The sequence below is a fragment of the Temnothorax curvispinosus genome, unplaced genomic scaffold (genome assembly GCF_003070985.1).
Source record: "Temnothorax curvispinosus isolate PA1 unplaced genomic scaffold, ASM307098v1 QBEX01007562.1, whole genome shotgun sequence".
Taxonomy (NCBI): Eukaryota; Metazoa; Arthropoda; class Insecta; order Hymenoptera; family Formicidae; genus Temnothorax; species Temnothorax curvispinosus.
The window spans coordinates 1-21415 of NW_020217342.1; the positions used below are offsets into that span (position 1 = coordinate 1).

Sequence of the window (21415 nt, forward strand, 5' to 3'; positions counted from 1 at the left end):
AGCACCGTTTCATTATTCGCTATAAATTACCTGCCCCTTTGTAATCGCTCGTAAAGGTGCGTCAAGACGAATAAATAAGCGACCGTTGGACATCTTGTACACTCTGCATCCGATCAACGGATTTCTATGTTGAAAGCGGAAGTTACACGTCAACACGCCATTGTTGAGTTCGCGCGGCTCCTCGTTGATCCAATGAATCTCCCGTGTTATCAGAAAGTCGGTGTATAACGCTGGGTGAGTTGTGCCACCTACCTACGTCGCAAGAAGAATACAGAATACTATTAGCAAGTTTTAATTTATTTTCAATAAAATGTTACAATTCCGATTTTCTGTCACATACCACCATAATGGTATTAGACTCCTGATCCTTGCTAAACACGTAATAGGGCTTGAGACAGCCGGAAATTTTACATCCTTGCCCTATCGTCCGTTTGTGAATGCCATCGTGTCTACCTATCGGCAGTCCACTATCCAAATCTATATAATCACCAGGTTTATCTTTTATATACTGCAACAGTGTTATAAAATAATTGTCATCGTCATCATCTTGTTTTAATCTTGTCGGAAGCACGCGGCGTTAAGTGGGGAGAAACGTATCTCTTTTACCTCTGAAATAAAATCCTGAAACTCACGTTTTCCCACGAAACAAATACCCATGCTTTCCTTCTTTCGTGCTATCTGGCGCAATCCTATTTGTACGGCCATCATCTTTACGTGACTCTTCAAGTAATTTCCAAGAGGAAACATGCAACGTCTCAAAGTTTGTTGCGGCACTTGGCTCAAGAAGAAAGTTTGATCCTTATTGCTATCTTGTGCCTGTAACAAGCACACGTCTACAGAATTATAATAGTCGCACGCTATCGTTAAGTTGCATTAACGAATATTGAATTAATTTCACTTGACATAGGATACTTACTGGTGTTCGCTTCATAATTCTCTAGATAAGGTCCAAAGCTCGTTTTAGCGTAATGACCCGTTGCAATTGCATCCGCTTGAAATCTGTTACGCGCGAGATGGAAAAATTTGTCAAACTTGATGTTCTTGTTGCACAAAATATCTGGATTTGGAGTATAACCATTCTGATACTTTTCCACCAGATCACTGGAAAAAAAAAGAAAATTAGAGATGAGTAAAAATGAGGCTATCCTCGTTCGGGCGTGAAAATACCAAAATGTCTAAAATGTACCTAAAGACCTCGTTCCAATATTCTTTGACAAAGTCGACCTGTATCAAAGGGATTTTTAATTTGTCGCAGATCCATCGAGCATCGTCGTAATCTCTCTCGACCGCGCACCTTCCCGTTTCATCTCTAATGTCCCAGTTTTTCATAAATACTCCAGTGACGTTGAATCCTTAAAAAAAAAAAAAAGACATATCTATTTCAAGGTCTATTCTGGAATTATATTAATCTACAATATATTGATGAAAGAGGTAAAGCTACATTATTAAGCTTATTCTTCATTCTTACCTTTGTTTTTAAGTAGAAGAGCCGCCACGGCACTGTCGACACCGCCAGACACTCCCACAACAACATTTCTGATCGTCTCCATAGTCCGTGGAACAATTCAATTCATCGAGTATATCAAATAGGTTGTTTCTTTTCAGGACGACACGCTACTCTTTAAAGAAATTAGTCACGTCGAACAATGATCTCGGTCGCTTCTCAAGATCAAGAGCGCTCAGGGCCACTTAGGTTAGGACTCGCGAGAGTTCTGAGACTGTTCTGATTGTGAGACGACTTGACGAGTGATTCGAAGTCTCGCGCCTGAGTCGTCATTGGTCGCGATGAGTCGCCGAGCAAAGTCCGTCGGCCAATCCACGCGTGGCTCTCTCAGGTCGGCGACCAGTCAAGCTCATTGACAGATAAACGTCCAGCAATTACGACGCGCGGTGCGGTGCATCTCGGGTCGGGTGTCTGTGTCCGTGTGTCGCGTCGCAGCGTTAGCAACTGCGACTGCGAACGTGGACGTGGACGACGCGGCGACGCGACGAAAGTGCGAAACCTGAGGAGAAGTGCCACGAGTGCCATCAGGAGGCCTCGTGTGCCATGTATCGAAAATTGCAATGTCACCGACGCTCTCGCGAGGAACGACGCCGCGCGAATCGCGCGATTCTGTCTCCGTCGCGGCAGCGGGCCATTTTGCCACATTTTGCGCAGTTGCCATGACCCAGATTACAATGGGGGGTTTGCTCGTCTCTTGGAACAGCTGGGTGAGCCGTTGGCTCAATGGCTCACGTGCGGTCGCGGGTCGCGGGCAGGGAAGCTACTCGCCGCGTGCCGCTGGTATCGCGCACGCCTCTTTCTGCGCGCCCTGCGCCACTCGGCGCAATTCGGAGCAACGACGGCGACTCAGGGCCGGGCCGCGGGCGCGTGTTGCTTAGGTCTTTTCGATGGTCCTCTTGGCGCCCCCTTGACTCGCGCGAGGCCGAGGAGCGATGCGAGATGTGATCGAAATTTAAAATTTAAATGTGAATATATCGAGAACACGCGTGCACGGGCCAAGTTCCCGTACGTTTGTAATTTTCATGCGTATATGTAAAAAAACGATAACCGTAACTGAATTTGCGAGATCGTTATTTTCCCCCAACTGCTCTCCGATCAATTCCTCCGTTTTCAACGCGAAACTTCGCGAGACCAAAAGGGAAGACGAGAGACAAAAAAAAAAAAAAGAGAAAGACCGGCCCGACTCCGTTGACTCGAGTCTCTTGTTTTTATTGCTTCGCTCGACCTTCTATTGGGATTGCTTCTATCGAGTTCGGCGATGACAAACGCTCGTACGCGCACGCACATTCGCAACGCCGCGATCACGAGCTCGATACTCGCAACTCGGAATTACTCGGAATAGCACGCGCGTTTCAATTTCAATTTTCATCAATTCCAATCCGCTCGCGCATCGTCGGACATCGTTGGCTCCGATCGACGGTGGATCGGTCCGTCTCTCAACGTTTCTGGCGACGCCGACGAGACACGAGACCCTCCGTGACCCTCTATCCTGGACGAGGACGAGCATGGCGTGGACAAGGGTGAACGGGCGTCGCTCGTCGCGCCACGGCAGTCGCGGCGGTCGCGGTAGTCGCGGATGGCTGCGGCCTGCGGATTGCGGATGGCCGATGGCGCGGCGTCGCGAGTCGCGAGTCGTGGGAGGCGGCGAGGCGCTAGCCGGTAGCAGCAGCAGCAGCGGCACCCGATGCACCCGAACCCGAGTGGTTGGTAACAGAAGAGACGCCGCCGCTGGTCGCGCCAATACGCTCCTGCGCAGTGCGCAGTACAGTTCCCCCACTCTCATCTCCCGTCTCGCTACTCCCGCCGTCCTGTCGTCCCCGCCTCCCGCAACGCGACCAGTCGGTTCCTTGTTTGCCATCACAAAATCCAATAGTTTGCCTTGTACCATCGAAGGAGCGAGGGTGCGCGCGGTTCGGCGCGGTTTCACGTACGCGTCTTATGGAAAAGTGCGGTGAAGAATCTGACGAGTCCTCCGGTGTAACGCGCGCCTCTCGTTTACGCGAAAGATGTACATTATTCCGCGTTTGTTTACCCACACTACGAGATTTCGCCGTCGCTGAGAAATAATCTCTCTCGTTCGCTCGCTCGCTCGCTGGCTCTCTCGCGCGCGCGCGCGCGCGAGTATTCGTGGAAGAGCGAGGAACATAGTGAATTCCTACGGGGCAACCGGACCGACCGGCCCCTTAAGGCTTTGTCGATTTTTTGGTCGTGGAAAAAACGGCGAACCAAGGAAGAAAGAGAGGAAGAGGAAGGTGTGGAACGTACAGAACGTGCGAGAGAGGGGACAGGATCCAAGTATATGAGGAGAAATAGAGTGAGAAAGTAAGAAAGAGAGCGGGAAGAAGGAGAGAGAGAGAAAACGCTCGCGCGCGCGCGCGCGCACCGTGCCGTGTGTGCGCGCGGATGCGTACGTGTGTGTGTGCGTGAACGGAGCGGGCGCGCGAACGCGAACGGAAGAGGAACAGAGAGAGGCGGAGACGATAAAAGAGAGAGAGGTGGAGAGAGAGAGAGAGAGAGAAAAGAACTCTAACGTAAGTGTAAGTAAGGGGTCGATTATACGCGTTGAGAGGCACGACCGCGAGGGAAGAAGCTGGTGATACGAGGCAAAGGTGCCTCCTTCGGCGGCGACGGTGGCACGGCGACACGGCGACGGCGGCGGCGGCGGTGGCGGCGGCGGTGGCGGTGGCGTCGGTGGCGCTTCGCGGAGGAAGTGACTGCACGCGGCGCGGACGTACGCTCCTGCCTACCTACCAACTCGAGTTCGCCGAGTTTGCTCCGGGAATGCGTTATGTATTTACGTAGAATATTGCGTAACGCAGCACGGGCCGGCTAGAGTGTTTGAAAACGTGCGGCGTTTACGGGGAACGTCGCGGCATAGGCCAACGCTGAACGCAGCCTGGGAGAGTGTATAGGGTGGCCGAGAGTGTTGACTGTGCCGGCGCAAGTTTTTCGCGCGTGCATACGCAGCAGGAATCCAACCCGGCCATCGGCGCGATCGAAAGTTTCGGGGGAGCCGGAGGCCGGAGGAGAGTCGGCGACGCCAGTGTACGGACTCACGGCGACGACCAAGGGACATATCTCGACCGCGACGTCACCGTGTGTCCCCGCTCGTGTCCCTCGTCGTGCTTCTACGACGACGAAACCTACGTGGGAGATAGGGACGCGAAACGTGTTTTCTCAGATGGAAATTGGTATGGAGAAAGAGAATGTGAGGGGGAGAGTGAGAGAGAGAGAGAGAAAGTGTGTGCAATGTGTGTGTGTGTGTGTGTGTGTGTCTGTGTAAGAGAGAGAGAGAGAGAGGGAGAGAGACGAAAGACGCCAGTCTGTCCGTCCGTCCGCTTACGACCGCAACGTCCGGGACATTTATCTGCGTGTTCCTCATCTTCGTCGCGTGTCCGATGCGATTTTTTTCACATACGCCGCGTACGCGCGGCACCGCGTCGAGAACTCCGCAACGGAGCTCGATCTGGCCTCTCCCTCCCCCCCCCCTCTCTCTCTCTCTCTCGTAGCTATAGTACGAGTTTACAATTTATTTTTGTAACGCGCCTGTGTCTCGAGGCTCGCGCGTTGGAAACGCGATGATAAAACTTGCTCCCCTGTTTCATCGCAAAATTATTGCCGTTTACGTCTCGCCGAATCTCCCCACCGCCACGATAGAAATGGACTTTTACGCGTGTTCGCCCGATTAGCTCCAAGCGATTATGAAATTGTCCGACGAAATCGAGGAGTAGAGTTTCTTTCGGTCCTAGAGACGTCTAACCTGACTTGATGCACTTTTCACACGTTGCATTTTTCTATATCTTTCGAACGTCATGTATGTATGTATGTATGCACAACAGTATATCGTCTTTTAATCGCGTATAGGATTTAATCGCTTGGAAATGTATAAGCTACCAAAGAAATTTGAATAGGCTTTCACGTATAATTTAATCTTTTTTTTCGATAATCTCCAATAAAATGATTAAACGTTAATCACGAGACGTATGTACACGTATTTATGTATGTATATTTCAAGTATATACTCGTACTTAGAATGTAGAATGTTAGAAAAATTTCCAACATGTAATGTACTAACCTATATCTATTATATCTTACGTTCATATGAATATAAATGTACTTAAGATATTAAGATAATGTGCTATCGACGTTCGAATATCCGAGCAGCTCAGAAATATCTCTTTTGTGTCTCTGAGATTCACTTGTAATTCAAAAATAAGGGTGATTTGCCAAATGTGAATCTAAACTAACCTTCTCTAAAAATAATTATCAGCTTTTAACGTTCCGAAATCCTAGTAAAATTGACAAGTCAGTTTGGATCTGTTTTTAAACAATATACTTATATTTTTGGTATTACTTTTTAATATTACTATAATGTCTGTCAATTTACACGTTAGTTTATAGCTTGCCATTTTTATATTTGTACTTAAATTATGTACGTTTACAAGATGGAAAAATTGCTTTATCCGTGTTAGTCAAATTCTTGTTACGAATAAGTACGTAGCTAACGTTTTCTTGAAAATATAATGCTTTCGATAGTGATTTGTAAATTAAATAACAAAACGGAGAGTGACTAAATCTCTTCTGGACGTACTTTTATTTCAGCACCTCCAATGTAATTTGCAATGAAACGTGTTCGTGGACTGGACGACGTAACATCACCACCTGCAAAGCACTCGTCGGTGAGCGCGGGAAGTGGCTTAGGTGGTGGAGGAGGTAGTTTAGATTACCACGCCAGCAGTGGAATAGGGGTTGTTGTACCTGGTCAAGCAGTTCGGTCTGTTACTTCAAAAGAAATGCCAGCGAGTATACAGTTTGGTACTGCCCAAGCTCAACAACAATATACCGGAGCGATTGTTGTGCCAACCGCAACGCCATCTCCCATCAAGGTAAATTGCAAAGCATGATGATGATGATGATAATAATATCGTAATTTAGATATATCATAATACGTTATAAATGTCGTATATGCAGCAGGCGAGTAGCTCTGCGGGAGGACTCGGTTCCACGTGTAGCAGTAGCAGCATAAGCACTGGCGGTAATTTGCATAGTGGGATAGGTGGTGGCAATAGTCATACAATGGCTTCTCAACAACCTACATCAGGTTCGCAAAATCAAGTCCATACGCAGCAGCACGCGACAATAAGGCATAAGGTTTGCGCCAACTACTTTTTCTTCCCTTTTCGTTACATACGCGCGGGCGCGCCGCGCAAAAGTACAAACTAAACATGCATATTTGTCGCTATAGGTACATTCTAGCAGTGTAACACCGCTAGCTTCCACTCCACCCGGCTCTAATCTAGGAGGAGGAAGTGGATCTCAACAGTTTCAGAGATTAAAAGTGGAGGATGCATTATCTTATCTGGATCAAGTAAAATATAAATTTAGCGATCAACCACAGGTGAGCAACAAAGAATTAAATAACAAGTTTAAGATTATTTCCATTCTCCTGCCGATACTTCTAAAGAAAAACGTCACATGAAAAACCGTACTGTATGTTTTAACTGTTGAACACATTATTTGTTTTTAATAATTTTCCAAAGAAAAATCTTATTTAAAGAATTTTATTGGCATCACTATTGTTTTTCTTAAGAAGGTAGTGCCTCCATACACAGCTAATTATGTTGAAACATCGGTATATAAGTAAAAAAGAAACGCTCAGTATTTTTCATATTGTGTTAACAAACCTTTTTATGTTCTTTTTTTTAGGTGTACAATGACTTCTTAGACATTATGAAAGAGTTCAAATCTCAAAGTATAGATACTCCAGGCGTTATAACTCGAGTGAGTCATCTCTTCAAAGGACATCCCGAACTCATCGTTGGTTTCAATACATTTCTCCCACCAGGCTACAAGATAGAGGTACAAGCAAACGAACAAGGATATGCTTTCCAAGTATCAGTCAGTATGCCTAGCCCAACGGCAACGCATACCGCCACGTTATCGCAGCATCATTGTACGGTGAACGTTGGTTCACCTCCTGTAGCTAGTCCGCCCACGCAGCCTGCAAAGGCACCTCCCGTTTTACAAATAATGCAAGGGTAAGCATTTCGCTCAAATCTACATAATATCTATATATCACTACAAATTGTTATGAGAAACAGATGCGATACCTGTAGCCATATTCGTTTGTTCTTAGGTCAGGTAATATACACCATACTTTGGCAAACAGTATTACAACCAACAGCTTAACTGTTCACGCGCCATCACCGCCGCCAGTATCAGTGTATAATAATTCACATGTGAGCACTGCACAGGCGCAAGCTGTCAGTCAAGCTTTAAGTCAAGCGGATGGTGTGTCGACTGGTGGGCAGACGCAGCAAAGCCAACCGGTTGAATTTAACCATGCGATAAACTATGTTAATAAAATTAAGGTAGGATTACTAGCAAGAAGAAAAAATTCTCGAAAAAAAATATACGCGCGCGCGCGTCTCGGAACAATGGGAAACAATGACGATGAAAAGCGTGTATAAAAGGCATAAAATTCGTTTATTTTCAGAATCGGTTCCAAGGTCAGCCAGACAAATACAAACGTTTTCTGGAAATATTACATACGTATCAGAAAGAACAGCGAAATTTAAAGGAATCTGGCCATATGGGAGGTACAAGTTCCGGTGCGACAGGTGGTACAAAACACTTGACAGAAGCGGAAGTTTATAGCCAAGTTGCTAAATTGTTCGAAAATCAAGAGGATTTACTTGCTGAGTTTGGACAATTTTTGCCGGATGCCACTAATCAGCAAAGTTCGTTGGTGAGTCGGTGTTTATTTACAGCAGAACGAAACAACGACGGTTTTGACAAAATAGAATTTCAGATGAAGAATTGCAATGTAAGAAATTGTCCCAAAATAATACTGGCCTTGTGTACTGATTTTGAACGAATATGTTAACAGATGTGCATAAGAACATATAGTTTGTGGTTATTGTTTCTTGTTTTTCTAAAATTTTGGTAATAAGGACCACGTATACATGTGCAAGGAGCGCAAATGGGAAGACAATGTTTATAAAATGCGTCCTTTTATAGATTGTAAGCTGTTGTAATATGGCTTATCGTTTTAAACTCACATCCGTGATTTCATATGCCAGGTTGTTCTCTTGATCCGTAGTAATACACAAGACAAAAGAAGAGAATATTGCCACAACTTTCCTTTTTATTTCCGATAACACTTTTCTGTCGCTGAGAAAGCTGTCTCCTAATTGGGTGAAGTAGTCAGTTTTGATTCCTATTAGTCTGCCATGTTTCAGACTAATAAGACGGCATCGGTTAACGATCACGCGGCGATTGTCAAGAAACCAATTGGACCTAAAACACCCTACAACAATTCTGGTACCATATCGAGAGATCTTCGAGAAGCTAGTAGTACGGCTGGACTGGAACGCGACAATCGAGATCATAGAGAACGAGAACGGGAGCGAGATAGATCGAACGTAAGAGATATTGTTAGCGGCCAGAAATCCGGACACAATCCTGGACAACTGAAGAGGAGCCCGTCATTCTCGACTTCGGCAACAGCGGGAAATTCTCATATACAACATGGGCCACCTACGAAAAAGCACAAAGTGGCTTCGATGCGCGATATTACTATTGCGGAAGCCGGCAAATACGGTACCCTGAACGACTATGCTTTCTTTGATAAGGTGAGCATCAGGTATCACTTTGGTTGTAATTTCTGCATTTTAGCCGTTAAGCGTTGAGCTGCTTTTCCTCAAGCAAGTTTCCTCAAATAAATGTGAGCGATGTTTGATCCCTTAGGTTCGAAAGGCACTCAGATCACAAGAGGTTTACGAAAACTTTCTTCGATGCCTTGTACTTTTCAATCAAGAAATAGTATCCAAGTCGGAGCTCATTCAGCTGGTGACACCGTTTCTCGGCCGTTTTCCCGAGTTACTACATTGGTTCAAAGATTTTCTCGGTTACTTATCCGATTCATCCAGCACGACGGTGACGAACGCAGGAAACGCCGTAGGCGTAGAGACTTTCCCAAACAGCATTGTGCGCAGCCACCAGGAACGGCCGCAAGGTGACTTGGCGATAGAAATTGATTATACAGCATGCAAGCGGCTGGGGGCGTCGTATTGCGCATTGCCAAAATCGTACATTCAACCAAAATGCAGTGGCAGAACGCAATTGTGTAAGGAGGTCCTTAATGATACTTGGGTGTCATTTCCAACTTGGTCAGAAGACAGCACATTTGTAACGTCAAGGTAATTAATCATATTTATTTTACTCTTTGAACCCTGAAACATCCTGGAATGCTCATTCAACAAATAATCGACATTGCCAATTACGAGATACGTGTATATTGGTTTGCCTAGGAAAACACAATATGAAGAATCTATATATCGGTGCGAGGATGAACGTTTTGAATTGGACGTCGTTATAGAAACTAATGCGTCGACGATCAGAGTGCTCGAGGGTGTTCATAAGAAAATGAACAGAATGACTCAGGAGGAGATACAGAAATACAAGCTCGACGAGTGTATGGGTGGTTGTTCCCCTACGATTCATCAACGAGCGATAAGAAGGATATATGGCGATAAAGCTCCCGATATCATAGAGGGTCTCAAAAGAAATCCCGCGGTAGCCGTGCCCGTTGTGCTCCGCCGTTTAAAGGCCAAGGAGGAAGAATGGCGGGAAGCGCAAAAGGGATTTAATAAAATCTGGAGGGAGCAAAACGAAAAGTACTACTTAAAATCGTTGGATCATCAGGGAATTAATTTTAAACAGAATGATGTAAAAGCGTTGAGATCGAAGAGTCTGTTTAATGAAATTGAAACATTGTACGACGAGGTTGGTATATATACTATTTTAATTTTATTCATACTTCTCGTCTCGCGCACGTTCCTTCTTCTCCTTTCCCTCCTCCTGTTTCGCAATCATTTCACGCATTACATGCCGATGCATTATATATACAGAGGCACGAACAGGGTGACGATGGTAATGGCGATGGTCAGGGAACCAGCGGTCCACATCTCGTTCTACCGTACAAAGACAAGTCCGTATTAGACGATGCTGCTAACCTCTTGATCCATCACGTCAAACGACAAACCGCTGTTCATAAAGAAGACAAACAACGGATAAAACTGTTATTGAAACATTTTATACCTGATCTTTTTTTCCATCCCCGTCAAGAACTCAGCGATGACGAAAGGGACGAAGATGGTAAATTTTTCTTTTTCTCTCTTTTTTTTTCTTTCTTTTTTTTTTTAATAATAAATTAATTATCTATTATCATAAAGTCAAATATAACTTGTGATACATATATACATATATATATATCTTGCTCTGTTCTTGTTCCGCTACAGATGAGAAGGAAGATGTAAATGTGGCAACGTGTAATAATTCTCAATCCGCGACGACTACTTCATCGTTAAGTGGTTTGCAAGCTAATAGGAGTAAGGCCCCTACGTCGCCAAACACATCTTCCGCTACCAGCAAAAGTGAACCCGACGTCAAAGTACCCATGCACGCTCTCTCGAGCGATCCCGAAGAAGCGTACACACTTTTCATGGGTAGTAACAATTGGTACCTCTTCCTGAGGTTACATCATATACTTTGTGAGAGATTAACGAAAATGTACGACAGAGCGGTCGCTCTCGCCGAAGAGGAATCCAAGTATAAGCAGCAGCGCAAAGAAAGTACAGCGGTTGCTTTGAGATTAAAACCAAAAAGTAAGTAATATATTTGCCAATTGTAAAACTAAGCGCGACAGCCTTGGCAATTCAGGCAATTGGCTGTCGCGCATCGCGTCATGTATTAAATCACACTCATTGTCGGTAATATTTGGGTATAGGTGAAATTGAAATTGAAGATTATTACCCTGCCTTTCTGGATATGGTTAAAAATGTCCTCGACGGAAATATGGAAAGCACAGCATACGAAGACACATTACGAGAAATGTTCGGTATACATGCCTATATTGCCTTTACTCTCGATAAGGTCGTTAATTATGCTGTTAGGCAAGTGAGTAAATGTTTCTTTCTATTTCCTTTTGAATGATATCACAGGAAAAAGAACGGACACGCGAAATTACATGTGTATATTTCTGGCAGTTGCAGCACCTAGTCTCAGATAACGTTTGTCAACAATGCATGGATTTATTCCAAAGAGAGCAACGTCAGCCTAAAGAAAATAATGGAGCCGGTGGGTTATGCGCCACGGCCTACGTGAGATTAAGCGCTGAACTGTCGTATCAACGCAAGGCGGAGAAAGCAATGGCAGATGAAAACTGTTTCAAGATATATATAGTGAGTAACTTTTTGAAATATTTGATTTATCAGTTATTGCCGTAATAGCAATTATTGTTGACATTGACAAATTACATGACGCATACTTTTATCTTCTTCTATACGGGGTATTTCAAAAATATTTGCCTAGACTTTACGAATTTTCTTCTTGAGAAAACTCGAACTAGATAAATAGAAGATGTGAAGACGTTAAAGTTCGACAAACATTTAAAGAGCACCATGTTTATTATGACTATATAACGCAGTGCACTATTATACGTTGTAAATAAAACTATACTCCGTCCAACGAGAGATCACGGTTGGATCGGACGAAAACTCGTCCGTTTCGCGCAGATCTCCGCTCACAGAACATCTATTTACGTATACGGTACGCTACGCTCTAGGAACTTTACCCTCAGTTTGTTCGCCTATGCGCAGAATCAACCATGATCTCTCGTTGGACAGAGTATGATTCGTTAGAATTGTCAATAATAACGTGCTTCACTGAATTTGCTTGTATATGATTAGATTCTAGTCGCAAACTCTGAAGCTTTATTTTTTATTTCAGTATAAAAAGGACTGTAAAATGACAATGGAGTTGTTAGATACAGAGGGCGACGAACCGGTGGATAACGGCTGTAGAGAGAGAGAAAGGGAAGGCGTTACAGTCTCTGAAAAATGGTCGGCGTACATTGATAGTTTTTCTGCACCAGCTGGTCAGACTAGCCCCAAAGATACTCCTGCCTTAACAGAGAATGAGCAGACGACCAATCATCCTGTGAGTAGCGACCAGGCAGCAAGGGGGGGAAGGGGCAGAAAACGCAAGAACACTGACATTAGCAAGAAGGTATAGGATCCAAATACCTTTTCATAATCATTGCCAACATTCAACTTAACGTTCATTCGCATAAATGACATCTGTGATTAAAACGTTGTACCTCGTCGTTTTTATTTGGCGTACAACAATGAGTGCCCCAAAGAGCAAAGGTTTAATGGAACTTTCCTCTACCAAAAGTAGAGTTTACTTGTGAACAACTAAAATAAATTAGACGCTTTTGTGGGAAGGGAGTGAGATATCTTCGTGAAAAATTTCGTTAAAGTAGAAACACGTCCGTGCGCGCATAAATACATACACGGTACACACACGCACGCACGCACGCACGTGCACGCACGCATCGTGTACGCACAAAATACATACCAGTTTCTATGAAATCGTTTTTATTAACAGAAAATCATATGTATTTGTTTCGCCAATAATTAATAAACGAGAAAGATTATTTTTATTTTCGACAACGTTTGGCTAATGTCGTGACAATTCGACCATTGGTTTTGGTCAGATTAATCGTCAAGACTTTTTCGACCATGGGTTTTGGTCTTTTTAAATTGAAATAATCTTTGATACTTATATATATAAGCATCTCATTTCATTAAATTTAAATAATTTAATTTATTGCGAAAAATATTACCTCAGCCAGGGTTCGAACCTGGAACCTCTCTCATTCCGTGTAGGGCGTCATACCAATTCGACCACCGAGGCATAAAATTAAATTATTTAAATTTAATTAAATGAGATGCTTATATATATAAGTATATATATAAGTATCAAAGATTACTTTAATTTAAAAAGATCAAAACTCATGGTCGAAAAAGTCTTGACGATTAATCTGACCAAAACCAATGGTCGAATTGTCACGACGTTAGCCAAACGTTTTTGAATATAAAAATAATGAGCAGAATCAATCAACTGTACCATATAGTATACACACATCAAATTTCTTATATTCATTCTAACCAGTTGATGTGAAATTTATATTGACATATTTTGACATAAAGGAAAGAAAAGTTTATTTTTTACACATTTAAAAACTTTTTAGCCAATAAAAAAATCATTTTATAGACTAAGAAGTATTTAAGATGATCTGTAAATATAACAATCGATTAAGAACAAGCCTTAGTGCGCACTCAGTGTACACTAGTGCAAGCGCCCGAATTCGCTATAAGTAAAGTTATGTAGATTCTATCTTTCCTCGGTCACATGTGGAGACGAAGATATAAATTATAAATAAAAATAAAAGCAAAACAAAAAATAAAGAAAAACTCTAGCAAAGTTAAAGATAGAAAACTTGTTTATAATTTAATATTCATATCATTTAATTAAAAAGGAAACTGTCTTTTGATTTTTTCTCTTTTGCTTCTTTAATAAATTTATATCTCTATTTTTGTTTATAATATAAAATTTTTTAAAATAAAAACAAATTATATATAGAAGAAAAAACAATATATGTTAATAGTATTAATAATATTTGCAATACTTTGTGTATCGTAAATAATTTAAAGCATTTGAATTGAAGGAAAACATTTACATTTACATTTGCAGAAAGGAGATTAGACACATTTGCATTTGCGCTGTAATGACGCGCCAGAAATATTCATGTAATTTGTAATACCATATACAGATGATTACGGTTGAAAGAAGTTTCATAAGTCTCTTATAAATTCCTAATTAGTATAAGATATAATAAGTTGAATTACAGAAAAGTATGATAGCAAACTGGCATTTTTTTTGCCATTTTGCGTATGTGGAAAAAAAATTAGTTGCACCATCAGATGAATGTATAGAAAGATGACCGATATTAATGACATACGCAACCAACACGGGCATCTTAATGATATGCGTAAAGCGTAAATAATCCAGCAAAGTGCATCTGTATAATTGTCCTGCCTCATAGATTAATAGAAACGTCTAACGGTCGAACATGAGTTTCGCGAGTTCGATATCGAGACTCGGGATCGTCTGTAGACGACTTAGGTACCTGGTATTTTGTGTTTTGCTTTTATTTATATTTATAATTTATATCTTCGTCTCCACATGTGACCGAGGAAAGATAGAATCTACATAATTTTACTTATAGCGAATTCGGGCGCTTGCACTAGTGCACACTGGGTGCGCACTAAGGCTTGTTCTTAATCGATTGTTATATTTACAGATCATCTTAAATACTTCTTAGTCTATAAAATAATTTTTTTATTGGCTAAAAAGTTTTTAAATGTGTAAAAAATAAACTTTTCTTTACTTTATGTCAAAATATGTCAATATAAATTTCACATCGACTGGTTAGAATGAATATAAGAAATTTCATGTGTGTATACTATATGGTACAGTTGATTGATTCTGCTCATTATTTTATGTTTAAGTATTCATTTATTGACGAGTGTTGTAAAGAACCAATATAGTTGTGAGGTAACATGATGATAATGATGATGACCAATTGTTGTAAAATAATGATAAAAATTGTATAAAACAGAGAAAAAAAAGAACTGGCATGAATTTTACACAGTCATCCTAACAGTGCCATAATGAATGTAAACTAATAATTAAATGAACAATTTAGATGCCTTTTTTTGGATTGAATGTGTACCTTCCTCTAATTAGTTGCATATTTTCTAAGAAATAAGAAATATATATTTAGAATATTTGTAATGTATGTATATATATAATTGATTACTTTAAAACTAATTAAATATTAAATTACTAAGTACTTTATATATAAATGATAATGAGATATTCCATCTTTGTTTCTCTGCGTATATACGTGTGTGTGTTTGTGTGTGTGTGTACCACACAAACACACACATATGTATTACATATATCAACTATCTTTTATATTTTGTGAAAAGTTAAAAACTAAAACTACAACAAACACACATATTAGATCATTATTATCAAGAATAGCTTGGGATGGAACAGTTTACATTTTAAATATAAAGTACGAATGAAGATTTTAGTAAAAATAATATCAATTTATTGTGAAAAGTCATTCTTCTATCAATAATATATTTCGTGCGATTAAACTTGACAGGAAAATAAGATTTTCTTCAAGTGCACATTTCTTTCAAATTATTACGATGGATAATTATCATAAAATTATTTTAGATTAAACGGTAATGGCTCGCATTACAGTTACGTTTCTTTAATAAGGAAAGAGATTTCGAATTATTTAATAAAAGTATGAGTTCAAATTAACACGGTATCTCATCGGAAAAGACTGATTACAAAAGTGTGTAACGATTTAAATCGTAAAAAAGTAAATCGAAAACAAATTTATTGAACTAACAAAAATATTTTTATTAGTCTTAATCAATATTTTAGTCTATTACAAAATAAATATAATGTATATTTCATGCTCGTATATATAATTTGTATAAGTTTTCTATTATGATTTACTTGGAATGTGCATAACTTTTTATTAAGCAGCGATGCATATTGTTACGCGTATCGGTGGAAATTTTTTTTCGATAAATTCCCGTTATTTTTATTCAATACACGCATCCTGTTTAAAATCAAAGCTATCTATGTACTGTACATATAAAATCAAAGAAGCTTATTTTCTCTGAGGCATATAACAATTTAGATATAAGATATGTACATATTATCTGAAAGAAAGGCATCTATCTATTTAATAAGTGAGAATAATCTTTCGTACATACAAGTAAAATACTAATTTATATAATAACACATTTGACGTTAGTCAATTTTTAAAATTTTTGTTATTTTCTTCATATGGTTTTATACTAGACAAAGATATATATATATATTAGTTTTATTGTAAAAAGATATAAAATTAGATTTTTTCTCATTTTTGAAGAACTGTAAATATTTAACACAAATTTGTATATACATTTTTATACTTATTCAACTTTCAATAGCTAATAGTAAAATAGTTAATGGTTAAGTTTCATACTTGACTAATTCTTGCTATTGTATTCAGAACTGTAGTAGTGAAGCCTTTGGATAGAAGATATGGATACAACACAACACATACACACACACACCGTTCCTTGATTATCTCAATACATTATTTCTACGCCATTGTTAAACATTATAACAGTTGACGCGGTTACACGTTTAGTATCGTTTTATTAGCTTTTCGAGAACAAATGTTCTGATTTTTAAAGAAATTGCGAAAGCTGGGCGGTTAGATTATTGCATGGGAAGAAATGACGAGCAATGTACTAATAAAATTCCTATGTGATATATCTCACACAAAAAATATGGATATGTCGGAGAAACATCGAAACTTGTTATGGCTTGTATACTTGTTTGGCTATTTGACCTGCTAATCTAAAATTGTTTTCTACATGAGAACTGATCTCGTAACCACATCGCTGACGTATAGTAGAAGAGTCCATGCGCATTTGCTCCATACGAGGGCACAGCGTGTCATGCTACATTTCAAGTACCTCAAAGTATGTTACAGGATCAGCTGTAGTACGATGCACTATGCCTTTGTATGAATCAAGTGTGCATTGGTTTTAGCTAACGAGTCAACGAGGTATGACAAGACTGTACTCTGTGGCGTGGAGCTGAGCGTGTTTTTAGCTTAACTGTTGCGTCCTTCATCAAACACATGTGTATATACGTAATATACTTTGCTACGTGTATATATATATATGTACATATATATATAAAAATGATATATAGTGATATATAGTAAAGCAGAGATACTACGAACTGTATTATTATGTGCTGTATATAGAAAGTCAGTTGTAATTTTGCATCAATTCTGTAATAATGTTTGATAAACGCGACAGTATGAAGTATTAATACCCGCAGTATTTGTCATTTTACCAAAAGTTTCACATTCTTAAATTTTTATTTTGACTTGTCCTGGATTCGGAATAATTTTCAGCCACTCGTGCTTCTTAATACCAATTTCTAGAAACTTGCGCATTTTATATTAATTCGATTTAATTTTATTTCTAATTACTTTTATTCCATATTATTTTTTTTCTTAAAATTCCTCTTTTTTTCTTTCTACGATATGAAGCTATATCGGTAATAGCGGCAGCGTGAACTCTAAACATTTTTTTTTTCCAATGATCTTTACACATATTTTACAAGCAAACGTTTTCTAACAAGGCATACATCGCACAGTTTCGATAGCAGTAATCTCAAATATTCTTTTTATAAATTAATTGATTTTGACATTTAACATATTTAATCACAGAGTCAAGAAGAGTTTACATGCATTTTGACACTAACACACACACACACACACACACACACAGAGGGAGAGAGAGACGTGCGCGCGCGCGTGTGTACTATCATTAAGATTATTATACTCTACATGTGTATGAACATGATTATTGAGCCATATCTTTATTTCCTAAAGTGGATTGAAAACTCGTGCTTTTGCGCATGCGCGCGCACGCGTATGCACATGATCACAGTTTATTCTCTCTCTCTCTCTCTCTCTCTCTCTCTTTCTCTCGTGCGCGCGCGCGCACGTACACACGCACACAGGCACGCACATCGTATCCAATCTCTTTAAATGATATCCATCTGCTTACAAATATTATTGATTAATCAAAATTTATTGTTCCAAATTTCAAATCATGAGCCATTCAATCATTTTAGATTTAGCGTAAACTCTCATACTCATATAAAGATAAAATATCAAACGGTCGTATTTCGATAGGAAATATTTTTTATTTGTAGAACATACAAAAGAGCAATTAACGAATTAAGGTGAAATACACATTGTACAATTTATCAGTATCGACTGTCATCTGATGTTTTTATCAGTGTTACGAACAATGTTACAGAAATATACTTGTGTTGTCGCAGTGCAATATGATAAATCTGCCGCGTGAGATAATAATGTACGGGATAATGGGATTGAACAAAAAGATTCGTGCAAGCTGCGACATCCGCATGCTAACACATCGTATAATAACGAAATTCTCTATAGCGACTCTCCTCCGTCGCTCCGTCCGATAAAGCTCTTACTTGGAATATTCTCGCATCGTTTTCTGTCCTTTACACTCATTCTCGTCGCACTGTCATATCGGTGAAAAGCAACGATCGCTTTCTCGAGAAAGTCTTCGAGCGCGTTACTCCGAGATACCAATTATCCCCGATGTGTTTTACATATATCTACTTGTCTCAAAGATTCGTACCAATTGATTCGACTAGGAAGCAAACGAGTGAAATTCGCAGCTGTCTTTTGATTTTCAATTTTCGGCGATAATAAGCTTGACGGGCAACGTCGTACGTATGTATTTACATACGAAGAAAAAAAAAGGGACGATGCGAACGCACCGTGATGAATCTGAACGATTGTGAACGATCGTGAAGCTTACCAAGGCTGCGTTCCGATATTCGCTGCCAGTGCTGAAAATCGTATAGTATACGTTACGTGAACTGTATAGATTTTCAGTACTTGCAGTTTGCAGTGAATATCGGAACGCAGCCCAAGTTACCACCTCTTCCCCTTCTCCCTTTCTCCCTCTCTCTCCCTCCTCCTCCATCTACATGTCGCATACGTTTTATCTGGTTTTTTTCTCATTTTATTCACAGCGTTCATCGATTGATAACGCATTCCGTTAATTCTATGTACAACTATAAAAAGAACACACCAATTTTCATTGTCGGTACTGATTGCAAAAAGCATCTCTCATCCGCGCGAATAAACCGCTCGTCGTACAAAATGGCGATCGCCCGAGCCTAACGTGAGAATAACGGAGAACCGAGAACGGAGAGCGGGCGAAAGGCGACTCGCGGCGGTACCGCGGTACTGTGCTGTTCTTTGCGACAATCGCTACCAGCAACCTAGGCTGCTGGGCGGCTGCTGCTGCTGCGCCGATGTACACCACTTGCCTCAATGGCGTATGCGCAGCAATTCTCTCTCACCTACACCCCACATCCCACACCCCATACCCCACATTCGTTAGTCGCTACTCGCTACGCCTACGGTCGTTACGTTGCCTTAGTTGCTTGATGTATTCGTGCACCCGCAGCCCGCTTACAATTAGTGCGCGCGCACTTGATTAGTCCCCGTGACATGCAACACGCGATCAATATATTAATATATTTATTATCTCGATACCCATTTCTCTCCGATTAAACTAAACGTTGGCCTATGATGTGAACGCGGATAAACGACAAGGACGGAAACGTTGCGGCTACTTGTATTGTGTGTACATAAAAGAATAGATAGTAACATTGTATAGAAGAGAGATATTGAAATACACGTACGATTTTAAATATTATCGTCTGACATCATTTTTTTATACCACTAAAATTTCTTATTTCTTAAAAATATTTCGTTCTTTATACCAACTTCACCCGTCTGGTATAAACTTTTATCTCTAAAACATGTAAAAATGCAATAGTTGGAAAATTCCCAAGTAATCTCTTTACCGAGATTTTGTCTTTTACTTTTTCTCGTCTCATTATAAATTAAGCTAATAGCTTATTTGGCCTATTTCTTGGCTTCTATTTTCTCTTTTCTCGAGATCGTATATTACGTCGTATAATATGTGCCGATTACTGTTGGGAGTAATATATATATATATATCTCTTTTCTACCATATTCACGCAGTTCCAGTAATATCACTACTAACGAAAGATACGAAATTTTTCTATGAGAATTATGTTGGTTCTTTTATATTTTGCCATTTCGACAAAGTCGCCACATAAGTCGCCGGACTTGTTTCGTTTTTAATTTATAAAGCTACCAATTAGGGCTGCTAGTTTGAAAACGTTTTCTATAAATTTTATATATTTTATTTACACGTGTCCATCTCTTTTTCCCCTCCCGTTACTCTTTATCTTTCTCCTCTCCCTCTTTCACCTTCCCCCCTGCCCCTCCCGACCCTGTCTTTCTCCAACACTCGTCGCTTATTCACTCACTTGTGGATAACGACATAAGCATATATTATAATGTATATAATTACTTTGTTTATAAAAATACATTACTATTAAATAAACTAAAGGATCAAGTTGTCAGATCGCCACCGATCATGATTTTTTTATTCAATGAATTAACGAAAATTTTTATGTTACATGATATTAGAATTAATATTTAAAAAATATAGAGTCTCTTAATTGATTTTCTATAAAGTGATACAAGATGCAAGTGATACCTCGCCGTGTAGAAATACGGAAATATAACGAAACAGTAATAAAAATTCTTCAAATTACACATGTATGATATTAGGTTGGCCAATAAGTCTGTGCGGTTTTTTATAAGTAAAATTTATAAGTAAAAAACCGCACGCGGACTTATTGGCCAACCTAATATTTATTTCTCTTACTTTTTCTTTTCTTTTCGTGTAGCCATATTTTGGAATTGACGTTGTTGAATAATTAGGCCGAGCGTGTCATTCGACATGCTTTTTAGCTTTACTAATCTAGCTCTCGCGTGTATGTATGTACATACATATAGCCATAACGGTAGAAAACTCTAAAAAATTATAGCATAATTTATTGATTTACTTATTGATTAAACGCTATATTCGCATTCCTTGCGTTTCGCGCTAAATCTACTTTTAATTTAGAGCTCTTAAAGATTTATTCTTATTGAATCTTGAACTTGATGTTTTTAAGAAATATTTGCCGCCTTATTCGCTCCTTTGATTCTGACTGATGTAAGTAAAATGTATCGAAACGTGGGGAAGGCGACATTTTTCGGTGCACGCACATGCACATGCACATAGACACACAAAGTTTGTTCCGTCTTGTTATCGTTATAAGTTATATAAGTTTCCACGCATTCATCGATTTAAGTCCATACGCCAGGTCGATTGAGCATTTTTATCGAGGTTGATGGCTTAAGTTAATGTTTTTTTTAGGTTTTTTGGGTCGTAGAACAAGAATCTGTAAATAGTTTTTTCGTAAGTCGAT

General features: G+C 39.9%; 2 protein-coding genes across 3 annotated transcripts; one reads left to right on the forward strand and one right to left on the reverse strand.

Annotated features, from left to right (window-relative positions):
- Positions 1–12: 12 nt before the first annotated feature.
- Positions 13–3039, reverse strand: LOC112457169 (mitochondrial tRNA-specific 2-thiouridylase 1). Its single transcript, XM_025020078.1, has 6 exons — positions 1469–3039; positions 1187–1352; positions 917–1101; positions 607–833; positions 341–508; positions 13–252 (listed from the first exon to the last, which is right to left on the reverse strand). Exons 1-6 carry the CDS (start codon positions 1548–1550, stop codon positions 13–15), a joined length of 1068 nt encoding a protein of 355 aa, XP_024875846.1. The 5' UTR covers positions 1551–3039.
- A 1129-nt stretch (positions 3040–4168) lies between these two features.
- Positions 4169–13057, forward strand: LOC112457166 (paired amphipathic helix protein Sin3b). Of its 2 annotated transcripts, none has more exons than XM_025020072.1 (15): positions 4169–4695; positions 6107–6390; positions 6476–6655; positions 6750–6902; positions 7211–7542; positions 7641–7875; positions 8001–8252; positions 8731–9138; positions 9254–9705; positions 9817–10291; positions 10417–10663; positions 10807–11172; positions 11295–11464; positions 11554–11748; positions 12296–13057. In XM_025020072.1, the coding sequence occupies exons 2-15, from the start codon at positions 6127–6129 to the stop codon at positions 12578–12580; spliced, it is 4014 nt and encodes a 1337-aa protein (XP_024875840.1). In that variant the 5' UTR covers positions 4169–4695; positions 6107–6126; the 3' UTR covers positions 12581–13057. The 2 variants fall into 2 exon arrangements, with proteins under 2 accessions (XP_024875840.1, XP_024875841.1); XM_025020073.1 differs by having other exon boundaries at positions 8746–9138.
- The last annotated feature ends 8358 nt before the right edge of the window (positions 13058–21415 follow it).

Bases quoted from the DNA above. Each gene is read 5' to 3' on its own strand.
- LOC112457169 (XM_025020078.1), bottom strand. From the start codon at position 1,550: ATGGAGACGATCAGAAATGTTGTTGTGGGAGTGTCTGGCGGTGTCGAC. The intron at 1,353-1,468 runs GTAAGAATGAAG...TTTTTTTTTAAG, and splicing joins TCTTCTACTTAAAAACAAAG to GATTCAACGTCACTGGAGTA. The intron at 1,102-1,186 runs GTACATTTTAGA...TTTTTTTTCCAG, and splicing joins TATTGGAACGAGGTCTTTAG to TGATCTGGTGGAAAAGTATC.
- LOC112457166 (XM_025020072.1), top strand. From the start codon at position 6,127: ATGAAACGTGTTCGTGGACTGGACGACGTAACATCACCACCTGCAAAG. The intron at 9,139-9,253 runs GTGAGCATCAGG...TTGATCCCTTAG, and splicing joins ACTATGCTTTCTTTGATAAG to GTTCGAAAGGCACTCAGATC. The intron at 11,465-11,553 runs GTGAGTAAATGT...TATTTCTGGCAG, and splicing joins TTAATTATGCTGTTAGGCAA to TTGCAGCACCTAGTCTCAGA.